Source organism: Neophocaena asiaeorientalis, unplaced genomic scaffold (assembly GCF_003031525.2).
Source record: "Neophocaena asiaeorientalis asiaeorientalis breed wild unplaced genomic scaffold, Neophocaena_asiaeorientalis_V1.1 scaffold196, whole genome shotgun sequence".
Classification (NCBI taxonomy): Eukaryota; Metazoa; Chordata; class Mammalia; order Artiodactyla; family Phocoenidae; genus Neophocaena; species Neophocaena asiaeorientalis.
Window position 1 is genome coordinate 4,392,880 of NW_020173929.1, and position 17,299 is coordinate 4,410,178.

General features: G+C 44.3%; 1 protein-coding gene across 2 annotated transcripts; it reads right to left on the bottom strand.

Moving 5' to 3' along the window:
• Positions 1 to 336: 336 nt before the first annotated feature.
• On the bottom strand, positions 337 to 14,967 carry COMMD9 (COMM domain containing 9). Of its 2 annotated transcripts, none has more exons than XM_024752618.1 (6): positions 14,903 to 14,967; positions 6,456 to 6,581; positions 4,579 to 4,718; positions 3,186 to 3,220; positions 2,213 to 2,316; positions 337 to 1,085 (listed from the first exon to the last, which is right to left on the bottom strand). In XM_024752618.1, exons 1-6 carry the CDS (start codon positions 14,951 to 14,953, stop codon positions 945 to 947), a joined length of 597 nt encoding a protein of 198 aa, XP_024608386.1. In that variant the 5' UTR covers positions 14,954 to 14,967; the 3' UTR covers positions 337 to 944. The 2 variants fall into 2 exon arrangements, with proteins under 2 accessions (XP_024608386.1, XP_024608385.1); XM_024752617.1 differs by having other exon boundaries at positions 4,579 to 4,739; positions 14,903 to 14,962.
• Between the last annotated feature and the right edge of the window lie 2,332 nt (positions 14,968 to 17,299).

Sequence of the window (17,299 nt, forward strand, 5' to 3'; positions counted from 1 at the left end):
TGATCTGGAGAAGGAAGGGGGAGCACCTTACACGGAGCCCCTGGGACTTGTCAGGCCCGTGACAGACGGTTCCGTCTGGTTAAACTCCTCGAAGAGCGCTTCCATCACAGCTCTCGCGACAAGCACCTGCTGATGTCAGCCGCCCTTGCTTTTGCTCTACGTGACGGACGGATACATGGAAGGTGGGCCGGTTCACGGGCCTGGTTTCAGGTCATCCCGTGCTGATGAGCTGAGCCAGGAACGAGGAAGCCGGGGTCGCCTTTACAAACGAGAGGCAGCACGGGCCTAAGGAAACGACTCGGGCTAAGGACAGAAGCTACAGAAGCGTGACCGGAATCATGAAGTTTTTAGAACTGTTATTTATTTCCAATCACTCCTACTTCTTCACCCTGAGTGGCTGCATTACATCAAGGAAGGGGCCTCTGGCTCCAATGAGAAGGAAATGAGTTCCCATTTCAGACTTCCTTCACTGCCAGGTGGTCCAGCAGGGCTGAGAGAGCTCGGGAAGGCTCTGGACTCAGGGCAGGCAGGCACGCAGAGGGGGCCCTGCCCTGTGGGATCCGCCTGGCTTCTCTGACAGAGAAGCAGAACTGCTGGTGTCACCCGCCTGACTCCCTGCGTGCATTCCAGAGCTGGAAATGAGCTCATCAGAGTGAAAGGAACTTATTAAGACGAGCGCCACAATTTGGGCCTGAATTTTCCAATCAGCCAGGCGGAGGCGGCTGACCAAGCAAATGCTCCCTCCTGCTGCCACGGGGTCATTAAGTCCCACACAGGAGCCTCGCGAGATCAGCAGCTTCTACTCCATCTTTGGAAAGAGGAAAAAGCAGCGAGGGGGCCTGGCTGCTTCTGCCTGGTCCAACCGCACCTTCTGGATAGCAGCCCCCATGTCCCCAGCGCTGCCTGCTGCGAGGACGGAATGTGCCGGGGGCAGGCTGGCCGCGTCACTTGCTGGCCACAGCGGAGAGCTGGTCCCGGATGCGGCCCAGCCCGTCTAACATCGTGTCCAGGGTCTCCTTACTCAGCTCCACGGTGACAGCTGACACGGAGGGCTGCTCCCCACACAGACTGGGATCTTCCTGGATCTGAAAAGAGAACACTGCCCCAAAGTCAGAGCTGCCTCTCTTCGACCTGCAGGCCCTACCCCATTCTGGCGAAGCTTGGAAGAGAGGCTCTTTGCTCAGAGTCACAGAGAGTCACAGCCCTGGAGTCACTCAGCAAATGGGGACAGGGAGGGAGCTGTCTCAGGGGCTCCGGGCAGGGGTCGGAGAAGCCAGGCTCACTCACTCTCCCACCCCCAACTCTCTCTGGGCACTCGAGTGAGGAAACATCCTGGGTTCATGCTGGTACTTTAGGCTGTGGGCTCTAGGGGTATGTAAGAATCCTCCGGGATGCAGGAAAAATATTACAACCTCTAGTTATATGTATTTGTATCTTTTTTTTTTTAAAGTAAGCCTTGATAATAGTTAAAAACTTAGTTGTTAGAGGCATCCTTGCTCTTTCATTTTCTTACAGCTCTTGAGTTTCTGGGTGTCTGGTGGTTAAGTAAATACAGCATTATGCTGCCTAGTTTTAACTAAACAAACCTTAAAAATGGGTATGTGGCTTAAAAAGACTCCTGAAAATAACTGTGCAGTGAAGATAACACCAATGAGTGATGTTAAGGCCATAGGTGCTGTTCGTTTTCATGGCTTAGGAAAAGCAAGAAAAGGCTAAATGCACTGTAACTGTGCTATAAGATGAAGAACAGTAAGATGAAGAAATGATACTTCTCCAACTGCTAACAGGAGCCCTTGTTCGGCACAGTACAAATGGCAACAGCCTCCTAAGACTGGACAAGAATTTGGAAAAGTACACCAAAATTCTCAAGAAGGCAATTGGAAATCCGAGTGCATGCTTCTACTGTTAAAGCCAAACCTTCCGGTAAGTGTCTAAGACAACCTTTAGGTATCAGCAAATTATTCTGTAAAGTTATATTTTGTGTTTGTCTTGTTTTGAAATTTCTACTTTCGGTTTATGTTTTATTATGACTGCACTATGTTAATACACATATACTTTCTAAATAAACACTGCATTTTGGGGGTGCTAAATTTTTTTTATTTATGGGGTTGGAGATCCTAAAACTTGGAGTCTAGCATTTTTGCTGGCCCACAGGGGGGCCAAGTCCCTGCTGCCCCTCCTTCCCTTCTGGTGAGCATGACAGTGGACGTACCTTCATCTGGAGCAGGCAGGTAGGGACGGCCATGCGGCTGATGCTGTCTGAGGAGGTTTTGATGTCCACCCTCCAGTCCAGGTCGACCAGGCGCGGCAGAGAGACTGTGTGGGGACAGCTCGGCTCAGTGCTCACGCCACCTGCGTTACTAAGCCTTTCCTCGACGACAGGCAGCTCCAAGGGCTGCACGTGGGTAATGCATGTGATCCCCACAGCAAGCCTCTGAGGGAGACAGACAGACAGGGCCCAAGACCCCACAGCGAGCCCTAGGCCTTGCTTACAACTGATCGTGGCCCCTGCACTTAGTGCGGATTCGTGGTGGTCAGCACCTCCAGGCTTCTGCCTGAACACCCAACCCTCCAGATGTCCAGACAGGATGAGGAAGACGCAGGTGGAGAAGAGGAGGCTGTGGCCAGAGTCTTAGGCAATGTGTAGCTTTGAGAATAGCGGAGAGAGCTTTTGTTTGAGAGACACACAGACTTGGCTTGAATGTGTGCTCTACCACCTGTCTAACCTCTGAGCCTCTGTTTGCTCACCTATAAAATGGGGATGATCTCAGCCTAGGTCACAGGGCTGTTGGGAGGACTAAATGAGTTAATGCAGATAGAGTCTGTGGCACTGTGACCGGCTCAGAGTGAGTTTAGTGACTGTTTATCAAACACCCACTTTTATTCAATCTTTCACACTAATTTCAATTATGGTTAATTTGTTTTCCAATGGAAATATAGTTATTTTAAGTACTTCACTTTCTGCTTAGGATAACTGTTTGTTTTTTAACAACATGCCTCTATTATACTAGGTTTATAACCAGAAAAAAAATTAAAAAGTGGCATTAAAAAGAAATACATAACAAACACTATTCGGTTTGGGATTAGGTTAATTCACTTTGACTTTAGTTAAAAACCCTGGTAGATTTAGGGCTGGGGCTGGGGAGGAGGGGGAAGGAGGAAGAGGCAGGTTTCTTGGTACTCACTCTGATTTGTTTGGGCTTCAGCTCTCCAAGTAGATCTGTGTAAGAGGGAAAGATAAGAAAAATATAATGGAAAAGGGATGCGAATTGAGTCTTCTGATAATGAGGCCCATGGGCCTGGGCCTCTGCTCCTTCTGTGATCTTAAAACCTATAATCACCTCCTGACAGGAAAGGACCACAGAAATGCCTCCCTCCAAGGAGCAGTTTTTTGTTTGCTTGTTTTACAGAACTGAGTGATGTTAAGGCCATAGATGCTGTTAGTTTTCATGGCTTAGGAAAAGCAAGAAAAGGCTAAATGCACTGTAACTGTGCTATTGTTCTCAGAGACAAAGCAGAAAAGGTCAACTTATCCTCCTTTTACTGAGCATCTACTATGCAGAGTATGGCATCTTACGCAAAACACATCTAACAGACGTGTCTGATGCTACACAAATCACGCCATAGTGAGATGCTGAGCAGAGTCATAGTAAACTGTGGTCACGCAAGAGACAGTTTCTAAATAAACAACAAAACCCTTGGGAAGTAAGCATCATCAGGTATTACTATCAGAGAGGTCTCGTCAAGCCTGCTGCTAACCAGGAGTCAATCAGTTCTGCTTGAATTGTATGTGTCTAAAAGGATCTGCCCAGCTAGAAAATGTACAGAAAATTCACGAAAGAATAAAAGTGACCAATAACATGAAAAAGATATTTGACATCACTAGTACCGAAGATATAAACTGAAATGAGGTACCATTTGCCATTTGTGAAACTGGGAATCAAAAGTGAAAAAACAAAACAAAACACCCTCAGTGCTGGTGATGGTGTCGGGAGAGTGGCACATCAACGTCCTCCTGGTGGAGGAGTAGTTGGTGCAATCTTTCCGATGGCAGACTTGATAAAAAAAGCCAAAGCCTCAATACCACCATTTACCAGTAAGGAAATAATGAAGCACAATGTGGGCAAAGGTTCCACAGTAAATTGTTCACTGCAGTGAAAAGTGCCAATAGCCTAAATGTCCAACCCTAAGGAATTTATTAACTAAATTACACATAATTTCTTCATGTAATGGAATATATTTACCCATTAAGAATGATACTGAAGGTAAATATTTATCGACCTGAAATATCATTAATGTTAATTCTATTAAATGAAAACAAGCAAGTTATAAAACGGCATGATCCCATTGTGTTAAAAACAAAAGCAAAACCAACCCTCTATGTGTAAATGGAAAAAATAAACCAGTCTTAAAAGGTTTCCCGTAAAGGAATTAACACTACTTACCCTCTGGGCGGTGGGATTACGGTTTCCTTCTTTTTGCTTACCTGTGCTTGCTTTTCAAGAATAAGCATATTTTTTCCAGAACAGGAATAAAAAATACAAGCTTACAAGAAAGTCCCAAGAAATAAGCACTTACACGTGTTCTAGGATGATTTTTGTCAGCAGGTTTTTGAGGTTTTGGTGGAAATTTTCAGGAAAGAGTGCCAGAACCGCCTCGGCGGAGGACAGGTCACGGAACACCACTAGCCTGGTGAGGCGGTGCAGAGCCTGGAGCAGCTGCAGGACAGACGGGGAGCCCTGGGCGGTGAGGGGCAGGGGGACAGGGGACAGGGCTCTATCTCCCCTGCCGGGAAGAGGGCCTGCCACAAACCGCCACCGTCATTCAAGCTGAATCCCAGGAGTCCGGGGGCCCCTGGTGCAGACGCCGATGCTCACGTGCCTCGGCCCACCTCCAAGCTCACCTGCTGCTTAGAAGACACGTAGCTGCCTGACCAAGGATGCCGTCAACCTGCCAGAAAGCCTCTGCTTGCGGGCAAAGGGTTAATAAGTCCCCTTCCCTGTGCACGGACTCGGACCTTGAGCTAACTCTCTAGCCTGTTCCCCTCCTAATGTGGGAGAAGCGGGAAGTCAGCGGTGTTACTGCACTGCACCAGCCCCTGCCTCTGGACCGCGAGGGCGGCAGGAACACCAGGGCCCGCGGCTGGGGCCTCCCTGAGTGTGGCTGCGCGGTCTGTGCCAGCACCCAAGGCCGCGCTTCCTGATTCGCTGCCAGAGGTCCTGGCTCCTGGGGAGTCGGGGCTTCTCATCCAGGCTGGCTGGACTGTCACGTCCTCGGCCCTAGGCTGTCACCTGGTGGGGCGAGCCAGGCCAACCAACAGCTCCAGGCCGGCTGCGCGGACCTCCCTGTGGAAGGAATGCCTGGCGCTGCCCCGCTAGGACGCTGGATTCTGCCCTGTGTCCTTCCCAGTGAACCTGCTGCTCAGCGGAACAGAACAGGACTCTCTGGAGGTAACTTTCTCAGCTTTAGGACTTTCCCGGATGCCACGCGAGGTTGCTCAGCTCAGAAAAGCACAACCCAGAGGCGACGGGACAGTAAGCCTCTACTGGTGAAGGGTGGGAGTGAGTGGATAAACGCCCCACCCTCCCCGCCTTCCAGGATGACAGTGCTGGGGCATTTACCCACATGGTTTCTTACAGGATCCCAACTGCAGACCCCGCAGCACTGACCGCTCCCTAACATATCCTTCTCCCGGCTTGTCTCTCTTCCTGGTCTGATTTTCCTCACTCCCTCCTTTATGCTTTCTGGAATCACCTCCCAAGTAACTACCAGCAGCCAGGTCGTTGCCTCGGGGTCTACTTTTGAGGAACCCAAACTAAGACCCCAACTCACTTTCATGACCTTGCTGCTGCCTCTCACTTCAATGAGCCAAGCTCCAGATTAAAAAATAACAACAATAACACAAGTCTGCTTGGATGAATTACTGTTTTGGAAACACAGTTGCCATGGAAAGATAAGGCTGTGAGTGCTACATAACCATCCATGTCCTCTTGGCCACCTGAGATCAGGTGAGGTCCAGCAGTACATCCTCCCTAATCATACTCAGGCCTCAGAGTTTCTGCCCAACCATCCCTGAAAAGTCTGCCTAAGCTATCCAGCCAACAATTCATCAGCACTATTAAGTTACAGGTTGGGAAAGAAAATCATAGCAAGGTTGGCTTTTGTCCATACTGTCTAGGTGACAAGTCTGAAAAGGAAATGGTCAGGAGCTCCGACTCCGGGTATACTTTTCCCATCCACGCCTCACTTATCACAAGGAAGTGAAGGTTCAAAGACAATGGCTTTTAAGTTCACTAACATTAAAAAAGAAAAAAGCATCTATTTTAAGTTTGCTATAACGTCAACAGACACTTCAGGGGAAAAATTCCCTTGGACGCGGCAACAACTGGGAAGTCAAGGAAGAGACTAGTGAGCCGCGAAGCCAGCGGCCAGAGGTCATTTCTGACCCCACTTACTTGTTCTGCCTCCTCCTGGGTCACAGACAAGCTGGAACACGTAACATCCAAGAGCTTTTTCGAGCCAAGGGCTGAACTGGAAAAGCTCTCTTGGCACAGCTGTCTGACAACATCTTTCGAGGAGGCCTGGAAAAAAACAAAACAAGCAACAAACTCAGACTCTGAAAATACATTTTTTTTAGAACGTAATACTGTCTCTGTCATGGTGTGACACCTAAGAGGTGCATAGGACACTTCCAGTTCTGTGAAGATGATACATAGATGTACTTTTCCTTATTTTTCCTGCTAAACACAATTACATTCCCTGGGCACTTTATACAAAACAAATGTAAGACGACTCTTAAAGGGGAGGAGAGAAGACAGACCTGCTACGGACCTCATGACAAAGGAATGACATGGCCATATTACGTCCTGAGCCTCTGGAACTTATTTAAATCTTCTATTTTAGCTGGCCTTCTCTGACACTGCTCAGGAGGCAGGACGAGCACTGTAGGGCTGGGGGTTGTTGCTTCATTACTACCAAATGGAGACAGAAGTCCAGCTCCCCTACTTGGTTCCTGCTCATACCCAAAAGTAGGGGTTCCTTGTAGCTACTGGGCAGGGGTGGAAGTTCTGGCTCCAGTAGTTTCCACTAATACTGTGGGGTGGTGGAACTTGTTACCAGCTCGTGGGGATGGAGGTCCAGCTCCCTACTTGGCCTCCTCTGACACCGCCCTGATGGGGGTGTTCGCTCTCAGACTTTGTTGATGTACAGTGGAGCGGGGACACAGTTTTTTCAGTGGTGTTTTGGTGGAGTAGAGCAGTTATTGTCTAAAAGTCTTCTGTCTTTCTAAGCCGCCCCTTTCTTGGTCTTTGGCTAGAGAGAGCAAGTATTTGTTGGAGTTTGTTTTCACCCACTGGCGTTCTGGGTGGCCCTCTTCTTCAGCTCGAAGTCTGGGATATATGAACAAAAAGAAAAGCCACTGTCCGATGTGGCTGTAAATGTATATAGAGGAAATATTTAAGACAATTATATTATAAATAAGGGTAGGACTATAAAGGGATGACTTCACTCTAACTGGTAAAATGATGACACTGATATGTCACTGAGATTGTGATGTTATAGTAAATAAATGTAATAAGTTGAACAACCACTATAAGAGTTATAAAGAGAAATGAATTTTAAAACACTACAGATAAATCAAAATGGAATTCCAAAAAATGTTCAATTGATCAAATAACCCACAGGAAGGCAGTAAAAGTAAAGAACAAAAAATAAAAGAACAAATAGAAATCAAAAAATAAAATGGCAAACTTAAGTTCTAATATTTCAATAATTACATTGGCTGTAAGTGGTCTAAATATACCAATTAAAAGAGAAATTGGCTGAGTGGATTAAAACATATGACGCAGTTAAATGCTATCGACAAGAAACTCCCTTCAATCATAATGACAGAGACAGACTAAAAGGAAAAGAATGGAAAAACATAGATCATGCAAACATTAATCAGGAAAGCAAGGGTGGCTACTTTAATATCAGATAAAGTAGACTTCACAGCAGAGAAAATTACCAGAGACAGAGAGGGACATTAGGTAAAGGTAAAAGCTTCTGTCGACCAGAAGACATCCTGAATGTGCATGCCCTCAGCAAGAGAGCTGCAAAATATGTGAAGCAGAACCAAACAGAACTGAAAGGAGAAATCGACAAATCTATAAATACAGTTGGAGTCTTCAACACCCCTCTTTCAACAATTGATAGAACAACTAGACAGGATTCAACAAGGACACAGAAGAACTCCACAACACCATCAATCAATCTAACTGACATTTATGGAACACTACCCAGTAACAACAGAATACACACTCTTTTCAAAAGCTCACTGAACACATACCAGATAGAGGATATTCTGAGCCAAAAAACAAACCTTAACAAACTTAAAAGAACTAAATCATACAGAGTGTGTTCTCAGTGATCACAATGGAATCACATTAGAAATCAATAAGATAACAAGAACACGTCCAAACATTTGGAAACTTAAACAACACACTTCTAAATAATCCACAGTTTAAAAGGAAAAGTTAAAAAAATTACACTGAATGAATGAAAAAGAAAAACAACACCAAAATTTTGGGAATACGGCCAAGATGGTGCTGAGAGGGAAATTTACAGCATTAAATGCATATATTAGGAAAGAGGAGAAGTCTCAAATAAATAATCTAAGTCCTCATCTCAAGAACCTAGAAAAACAAGAGCATAATAAACCCAAAGGAATAAGGAAGGAAACAACAAAGGGCAGACACCAAAGAAACTGAAAACATAAAAAAGGAGAAATCAATGGAACAAAGAACTAGTTCTTCGAAAATATCAATAAAATTAACAAACTTTTAGCAAGACTGACAAAATTAAAAAGAAAGGAGACACAAATTACCAGTATCAGGAATGAAGCGGGGCATATCACTACAGGCCCTGCAGATTTCAAAAAGAAAATAAGAGAATAACTACAAGCAACTCTATACACACAAATGTGACAGTTTAAATGAAGTGGATCAATTTCTCAAAAAACACAAACTACCATAACTCTCCCAATATAAAATTGAAAATGTGAGTAGTGCTATAACTGTTAAGGAAATTGAATTTGTAATTTTAAAACCCCCAGAAATCACCAGACCCAGATGGTTTCACAGGGGAATTCTAACACACATTTAAAGAAAGAATTAACTAATTCTACACAATCTCTTCTAGAAAACAGAAAAGGAGGAAACACTTCCCAATTCATTTCACAAAGCTAGGATTACCCTGATACCAAAATCAGACAGAGACTGTATAAAACAAAACAAAAAAACAACTACAGACCAATGTCCCTCATAAAAATAGAGGCAAAGATCCTTAACAACATACTAACAAACAGAATTCAGCAATATATAAAAAGGATTATTCACTATAACTAGGTGGAATTTATTCCAGGGATGCTAGGCCAGTTCAGTATTTGAAAATCTATGTGATCCACCATATTACCAGGCTCAAGGAGAAAATCATTGGATATCAATCAATGCAGAAAGAGCAGGTGACAAAATTCAACATCCATTCTTGATGAAAACTCTCATAAAATTAGGAATAGAGGGGAACTGCCATAACTTGACATAGAGCATCTACCAAAAAACCTAGAGAAAACATACTTACTTAATGATGAAAGACTAAAGTTGGGAACAAGGCAAGGATGTGGGCTCTCACCACTGTTATTCCACATTGTGCTGAAAATTCTAGCCACTGAAATAAGGCAAGAGAAAGAAATAAAAGGTCTGCAGATCAGAAAGGAAGAAATAAAACTGTCCCTATGTGCAGAGACATGACTGTCTATGAGAAAGTCCCAAGAAATGTACAAAACAATTATTAGAATAAGTGAGTTCAGCAGTTTGCAGATCCAAGATACACCTACTAAAATCAGATGTATTTCTACACACTAGCAATGAACATGTGGACACTGGAATTAAAAGTACAGTATCATTTGCAATTGCTCAAAAAAAAAAAGAGAGAAATACTTAGGTATAAATCTAACAAAATATGTACAGGACTTGTATACTGAAAATTATACAATACAGATAAAAGAAATCAAGGATCTAAATCAATGGGGAGACACATCATGATCATGGATTGGATGATCCAACACATTAAGACATCAATTTGCTCCTAAATGATGTACAGATTTAACCCAATTCCTATGAAAATCTCAGCAAGTTTTTTTTTTAAGATATATCCAAGATCATTCTAAAATTTATACAGGAAGGCAAAGAAACTAGAATAGCTAAAACAATTCTGATAAAGAATGAAGTAGGAGGAATCCATCTATCTGATTTCAAGACATTATATAGCTACAATAATCAAGACTGTATGGTATTCTCAGAGGGATAAACAAATAGATCAATGGAACAAACTAAAGAACCCTGAAGTAGACCCAGTAAATATGCCCAATTGATTCTTGACAAAGTTGCAAAAGCAATTCAATGGAGGAAAGAAAGCCCTTTTCAACAAATGATATTGGAACAAGGGGACATTCACAGGCCAAAAAAAAAAAAAAATTCTCAAACTTTTCCACACACCTTATACAAAATTAATGCAAAATCAATCATGGACTTAAATGTTATATAAATGTAGGGACTTCCCTGGTGGCGCAGTGGTTAAGAATCCGCCTGCCAATGCAGGGCACACAGGTTAGAGCCCTGGTCTGGGAAGATCCCACACGCCGCAGAGCAACTAAGCCTGTGCGCCACAACTACTGAGCCTGCACTCTAGAGCCCGCAAGCCACAACTACTGAAGCCCGCGTGCCTAGAGCCCATGCTCCTTAACAAGAGAAGCCACCGCAATGAGAAGCCCACGCACCGTGAAGAAGAGTAGCCCCCACTCGCTGCAACTAGAGAAAGCCTGCGCGCAGCAACGAAGACCCAACACAGCCAAAAATAAATATTTTTTAAATGTTATACAAATGTAAACTATAAAACTTTTAGATAAAAAGAGGGGAAAATTTGGAGAGCTATGGCTTCACAAAGAGTTCTTAAACTTTACACTAAAAGCGTAATTCATTAAAAAAATCACAATTCATAAAAGGAAAAATTTTTGAAAAACTGTATTTCATCAAAATTAAAACAGTTTTTGCTCTGCTAAAGCTCCTGTTATGGGTTGAACTGTGTCCCCCCTAAAAGTCATATATTGAAGTCATAACCCCCACTATCTGAAAATGTGATCTCATTTAGAAATAGGATTATTGCAGATATAGTCATATTTATATGACTATAAATAGTCATATAAAAATATATGACAAAAAATATAAAGATGAGGTCATAGGGTGGACCCTAATCCAATATGACCAATGTCCTAATTAAAAGGGATAGTTTAGACACAAAAATGCAAACAGGGAGAACTTCATATGAAGATCAATGCAGAGATCTACAAGCCAAGATACACTAAATATCACCAGAAATCACCAGAAGTTAGGAGAGAGGCACAGAACAATTTGTCCCTCAAAGCCCTCAGAAGGAACCAACTTGGCTGACACCTTGATCTCAGACTTCTGGCCTCCAGAACTGGGACACAATACATTTCTGTTGTGTCAGCCACCAAGTCTGTAGTACGTTGTTACAGCAGACCTAGCAAATTAATACACCTTTGTGAAGAGGATGAAAAGACAGTTAAATACTAGGAAAGACTATGTGCAAACCACATATCTGACAAAGGACCACTATCTAGAATATATAAAGAAATGCAAAAGTAAAAAAGCAAACAATGAAATTAGAATATGAGCAAAAGACATAAAGCAATATTCTGCTGAAGATACACAGATGGTAAACAAGCACATGAAAAGATGTCCAACATCATTAACCATTAGGGAACTCTGGATTAAAACCACAATGAGATATAAATACACACCTATCAGAATAGCTCGAATAAAATATAGTGATGCCAATAAATGCTGGCGAGGATGGGGAGAAACTGGACCGTTCGTGCATTGCTGTTGGGAATGTAAAGTAGTACAGCCACTCTGGAAATCAGTTTGGCAGCTTCATAAAAACAACAATAAAACCCTAAACATGTAACTACCAAATGATCCAGAACTGTACTCCTGGGCATTCATTTCAGAGAAATAAAGACTTATGTTCATACAGAAATCTGTCTACAAATGTTTATAGCAGGTTTACTTGTAACAGCAAAAAACTGGAAACAATGTAGATATCATACCATAGAATACTACTTAGCAATAAAAAGGAAAGAACTATTAAAACACATAACATGGCTCCAGAAAATTGGGCTCAGTGAAAAAAGCCAGTCCCAAAAGGTTACATATTATATGATTTCACTTATATAACTTTTTTTTTTGAATGTTTCATTGTTTGTGTATAGAAACAACTGATTTTATTTTATAGTATTTTTGTTTTTGGCTGTGTTGGGTCTTCGTTGCTGTGCGTGGACTTTTAGTTGCAGGGAGCGCGGTCTACTCTTCCTTGTGGTGCACGGGATTCTCACTGCGGTGGCTTCTCTTGTTGCAGAGCACGGGCTCTAGGTGCATGGGTTTCAGTAGTTGTGGTACGTGGGCTCAGGAGTTGTGGCTCGCAGGCTCTAGAGCACAGGCTCAGTAGTTGTGGTGCACGAGCTGAGGTGCTCTGCAGCATGTGGAATCTTCCCAGACCAGGGACTGAACCCGTGCCCCCTGCACTGGCAGGCGGATTCTTAACCACTGCGCCACTGGGGAAGTCCCTCACTTATATAACATTCTTGAAATGACAAAATTACAGAAATGAAGAACAAATTGGCGAATACCACAGGTTACAAAAGGGGTGAGGGCAGAGGGGAAGGGGGTGTGGCTATAAAAGGGCAACATGAAGAACACTGTGGTGATGGAAAATGTTGAGAATCTTGACTATCAATGTCAATATCCTGGTTGTGATATCATACTATAGTTTTGCAAGATGTTACCATTGGGGGAAACTGAGTAATGGATAAATGGGATCTTTCTGTATTGTTTCTTGCAACTGCCTGTAAACCTATATCTCAAAATTAAAAGTTTATGTAATTTTTTTTTAAAGAAACTACATAGGACAATAGGAATGCAAATGAATGAACTACTGCTACATAATAGCAAACAAAAGAAGCCAGACACACACAAAAATATGCCCTATTATTCCATTTATGTGAAGTTCAAATGTGAGCAATATTAAATTGACATATTAGAAGTAAAGATAGTGGTTACTGTTGGGGAGCAGAGTGAGGGAAATAACAAAGGGACAACAGAGACTTCTGCCGTACTGGTAACATTTCATTGTTTGACTGTGGTGGTGGTAATAAATCATTAAACGGTGCACTTATAATCTGTGCACTTCTTTTGTATGTGTGTTACACATTAATAATGATTTTTATAAGTGTATTAAAGAAAAAAAGCCCATAGAATGAAGAGGGATTGGGGTGGAGGTTGGGGGTAGAGCAGCCACAGTAAGGGTGAAAAGGCACTGGGTTGGGAGTTGAGAGCTCTAGGTTTCCAGTTCCAGCTTTACTACATTTATTAATTCATAGAACAGCTATTTATTGAGCACATGCTGTATGCCAGGTGTGACGGATATGCTTGTTACGTATACATTTGTGAATAACAGAGTAGATGCCCGTAGAGACTGGAGAATACAAGTGAACACTGGGGAGGCAGTTAAAACAAAAGAAGGACCATTGCGTGGACCAATGATGATGCTGTGCCATGAACTGCTGAGTGTAATCAACTCAACCCTCTTCGTCTGGAGTTTTTTTAAAATTAATTAATTTATTTATTTTTGGTTGTGTTGGGTCTTCGTTTCTGTGTGAGGGCTTTCTCTAGTTGTGGTGAGCGGGGGCCACTCTTCATTGCGTTGCGCGGGCCTCTCACTGTCGCGGCCTCTCTTGCTGCGGAGCACAGGCTCCAGACGCGCAGGCTCAGTAGCTGTGGCTCAAGGGCCCAGTTGTTCCGCAGCATGTGGGATCTTCCCAGACCAGGGCTCGAACCCGTGTACCCTGCATTGGCAGGTGGATTCTCAACCACTGCACCACCAGGGAAACCCCGTCTGGAGTTTTTTTTAAAAACAAGGTCCCTCGTGTATCTCACGTTCTTGTGAGAAAGGCAGACAACAGGCAACCAGGTGCATAACGTCATCTAGTAACAAGTTCTACGAAGGACGATAAAGCCGCCGCTTCTTCTATAGGGAAAGTCATAAATTAAGCAAAAAATTCCAGTCTCCTACAAAGCTATATGAAATACATACCTTCCATCCTCACAATTTCTCAAATGATTGTCAGGAGAGTGTTTTGGCCCTCACACAGGTCACAGCAAATAAGAAAAACCCAGAAGGGCTTCCCTGGTGGCGCAGTAGTTGACAGTCTGCCTGCCGATGCAGGGGACACGCATTCGAGCCCCGGTCCGGGAAGATCCCACATGCCGCGGAGCGGCAGGGCCCGTGAGCCATGGCCGCTGAGCCTGCGCGTCCGGAGCCTGTGCTCCGCAATGGGAGAGTCCCGCGTACCGCAAAAAAAACAAACAAACCCAGGACTCAGGAGAATATAGAGCGCACACTTGACTCAGGGGGCGGACGCAGAGGAGAGAACTGGACAGCGCAGATGGGCTGCGGAATGAAATGGGTAACTGGCAACGCGGATCTAGAGATTACCACCCCAACGCACCAACCCCGAAAGCCAGCCCCCGAAGCTATTAGTAGGGAACATTTGTACAGCGCCTTCAGGTCCATTGTCTTGTTTCCTCACTATCCTGTCAAAGTGGTATTAATTTTGTTCGTACTTTCAAAAAGCTCGGAAAAGCTCAACAACCTGCTAGGAGTCACAGTGAGAGGCAGCGGCAGCGTCGTGGCTCCAAATCGGGGTCCATTTATTCCCACTTCCTGCTCTGTGCAAAGTCTCGGAAACAAAGGCCTGCCTCGCGCTGTCCCCACCCTTCTCATTTACCTTCAGCAGGCTCTGGAGAGCTGCAAAGACCTCCGCCGTCAGCGCGGCCATCTTCCCCAAGTCACGTGACCTAGCTACGCGAAGAAGCGCGGCCGGGAGACTCCGACAGCAGCGCGGGGCATGCCGGGGGCTGTAGTCCTTTAGGGTGGCGGGAGCTGCCTGGCTCTTGGCACTACGGGATGGGGAGGAGCCGAGTAGGGCGCGGAGTCTGGATAGCTCAGCGCGGGGACTCTAGGACCGTGGGGTTTGGAGGACGCGGGTGCTGGATGGTTTTCGGGGGAGGAAATTGGCTTGGCTTGGCTTGGCTACTTACCAGGGCAGGGGAAACTGATTTTCTCTTGACTCGTGGGTGGGCTGGCTAATTTGGGGAATGCATTTGCAGGCTTGACAAGCGCCTTAGCTGTTCTGGAGTTATCTTCGTACCTGGCCTCTTAGAATTAAAGTAGCTGTGCACATCATTGCAATTCTTGGAATTTACCCCCAACCCCGCCTGTCTTGAAGAATGTAAAATTGATTTTATGTGTACCGTTTTCTTTGTGTCTCTGGGGTAGGTAGGAGCTGGTATTGTTAACCTTATCCAGATGAGGAAAGGGTGTTGATGACTTTCTCTATTCCAAGGGGAGATCGGTTTTGATGAGTAGGTGAGGAAGTGTTTGGGACAAAGAGTAGAAAGGGAATCCAATGAAAGATATTACCTAACTAGGTTCCTCTTACACCCATAGTGGGGATGGGAGGGGTAGTTCATGGAAATGATTTAATTCATTTATTCAACAAGGTAAATATAGTGAATGTAAAGATGGTTTTGAGTGAGCAATCCAGGACTCTGATTTGCCCAGTGATCAGAGGTCCTACCTCGGAACAGACTCAAACTGTAAAGTCCTGGAACTTGGTTTTACGGAACCTATCTCCTCTGCCTTCTAACCCCAGCGTCTGACATTTCCCCTATGCATCTTTAGGATCTAGTTGGTTCTTTCTTTTTCCATACCCAGTTCCTTAGCAAAATTTGGCTTGAAACAGGTTCTGATAAATTCAAGCTAGAGAAAGAATGTCTAATTGTGCGAGTCCGGGAACTGGTCATTTGTTTTTCTGCCTCCTACTCCTTCCCCTTCTTTTCTCTCTCCCATTTTCTGTGAGGATGTTGTCCATCCCCCCAGGAAAATAAACCCAGGTTGTCTGAGGATGAACCCATATCTGGACTAGAAGACTTTAGACCCACCTTGTCCTGGAGTCCTGATCCCAGCTCTCTTTCTTGGCCTCTCCCTCTTCTCTTCTTCCAGGACCACATGGCTTGATTCTTGTTTTCTGCCATAAGTCCCTGTAAGCCGTAGGGTTGCTCCTGCCTGTATTCATAGGGCCAGCCCAGTGCCTTGATTGAAGTAAATGTTTTCTTTTTTATTTTTTAACATCTTTATTGGAGTATAATTGCTTTACAATGGTGTGTTTGTTTCTGCTTTGTAACAAAGTGAATCAATTATACATATACATATGTTCCCATATCCCCTCCCTCTTGCATCTCCCTCCCTCCCACCCTCCCTATCCCACCCCTCTAGGTGGTCACAAAGCACCGAGCTGATCTCCCTGTGCCATGCGGCTGCTTCCCACTAGCTATCTATTTTACGTTTGGTAGTGTATAATATGTCCATGCCACTCTCTCACTTTGTCACAGCTTACCCTTCCCCCTCCCCATATCCTCAAGTCCATTCTCTAGTAGGTGTAAATGTTTTCTTAAATAAACAAAAACCCCTCAAAAGTGGTTAGACTAAAATTACTTTCTGTGACTTTTCTGCAGAGATATTACCTTATTATTTGCCTTCTTGTCTTACTTTGGAAAGATGGGCAGAGTGGTCACCAGCCTCCAAGATGGTTCCCAGTGACCCCTGCCTCCTGGTACTCACATCCTTGTATCGTCCCCTCCCTTGTTGTGCCAGGATTAGTCTCTGTGACCAATAGCAGGTGGCAGAAGTGGTGGTATGTCACATCTAAGATTAGTTGTAAACTAGTTTAACTTTTGCAATTAGTTAACTGCAGCTTCTGGGTACTCTCTTTCGTCTGCTCTCTTTTTCTTGAATCTCTTGCTCCAGGGAAAACAAGCTGCCATGTTAGGAACAGTCCTCTAGAGAGGTCCATGTGGTGAAAAACTGAAGCCTCCGGCCAATAGCCAGCAAGAAACTAAGGCCTGCCAACGGCCCCATTACTGAGTTTGGAAGCAGATTCTTCAGCCCTGGTAGAGCCTTGAGATGACAGTAGCCTTGGCCAACATCTTGACTACAACCTCATGAGAGATTCTGAGGCAGAACCACCCAGCTAAAACACTCCTGGCTCTCTGGCCTTCAAAAACTGTGTGATTATGAGTGTTCATGGTTTTAAGTTGCTAAGCTTTGAGGTAATTTGTTACAG

Bases quoted from the DNA above. Each gene is read 5' to 3' on its own strand.
- COMMD9 (XM_024752617.1), bottom strand. From the start codon at position 14,953: ATGGCCGCGCTGACGGCGGAGGTCTTTGCAGCTCTCCAGAGCCTGCTG. The intron at 6,582-14,902 runs GTAAATGAGAAG...GTTTTTTTCCAG, and splicing joins CTCTCCAGAGCCTGCTGAAG to GCCTCCTCGAAAGATGTTGT. The intron at 3,221-4,578 runs GTAAGTGCTTAT...CCTCTTACACAG, and splicing joins AAAATCATCCTAGAACACGT to ATCTACTTGGAGAGCTGAAG.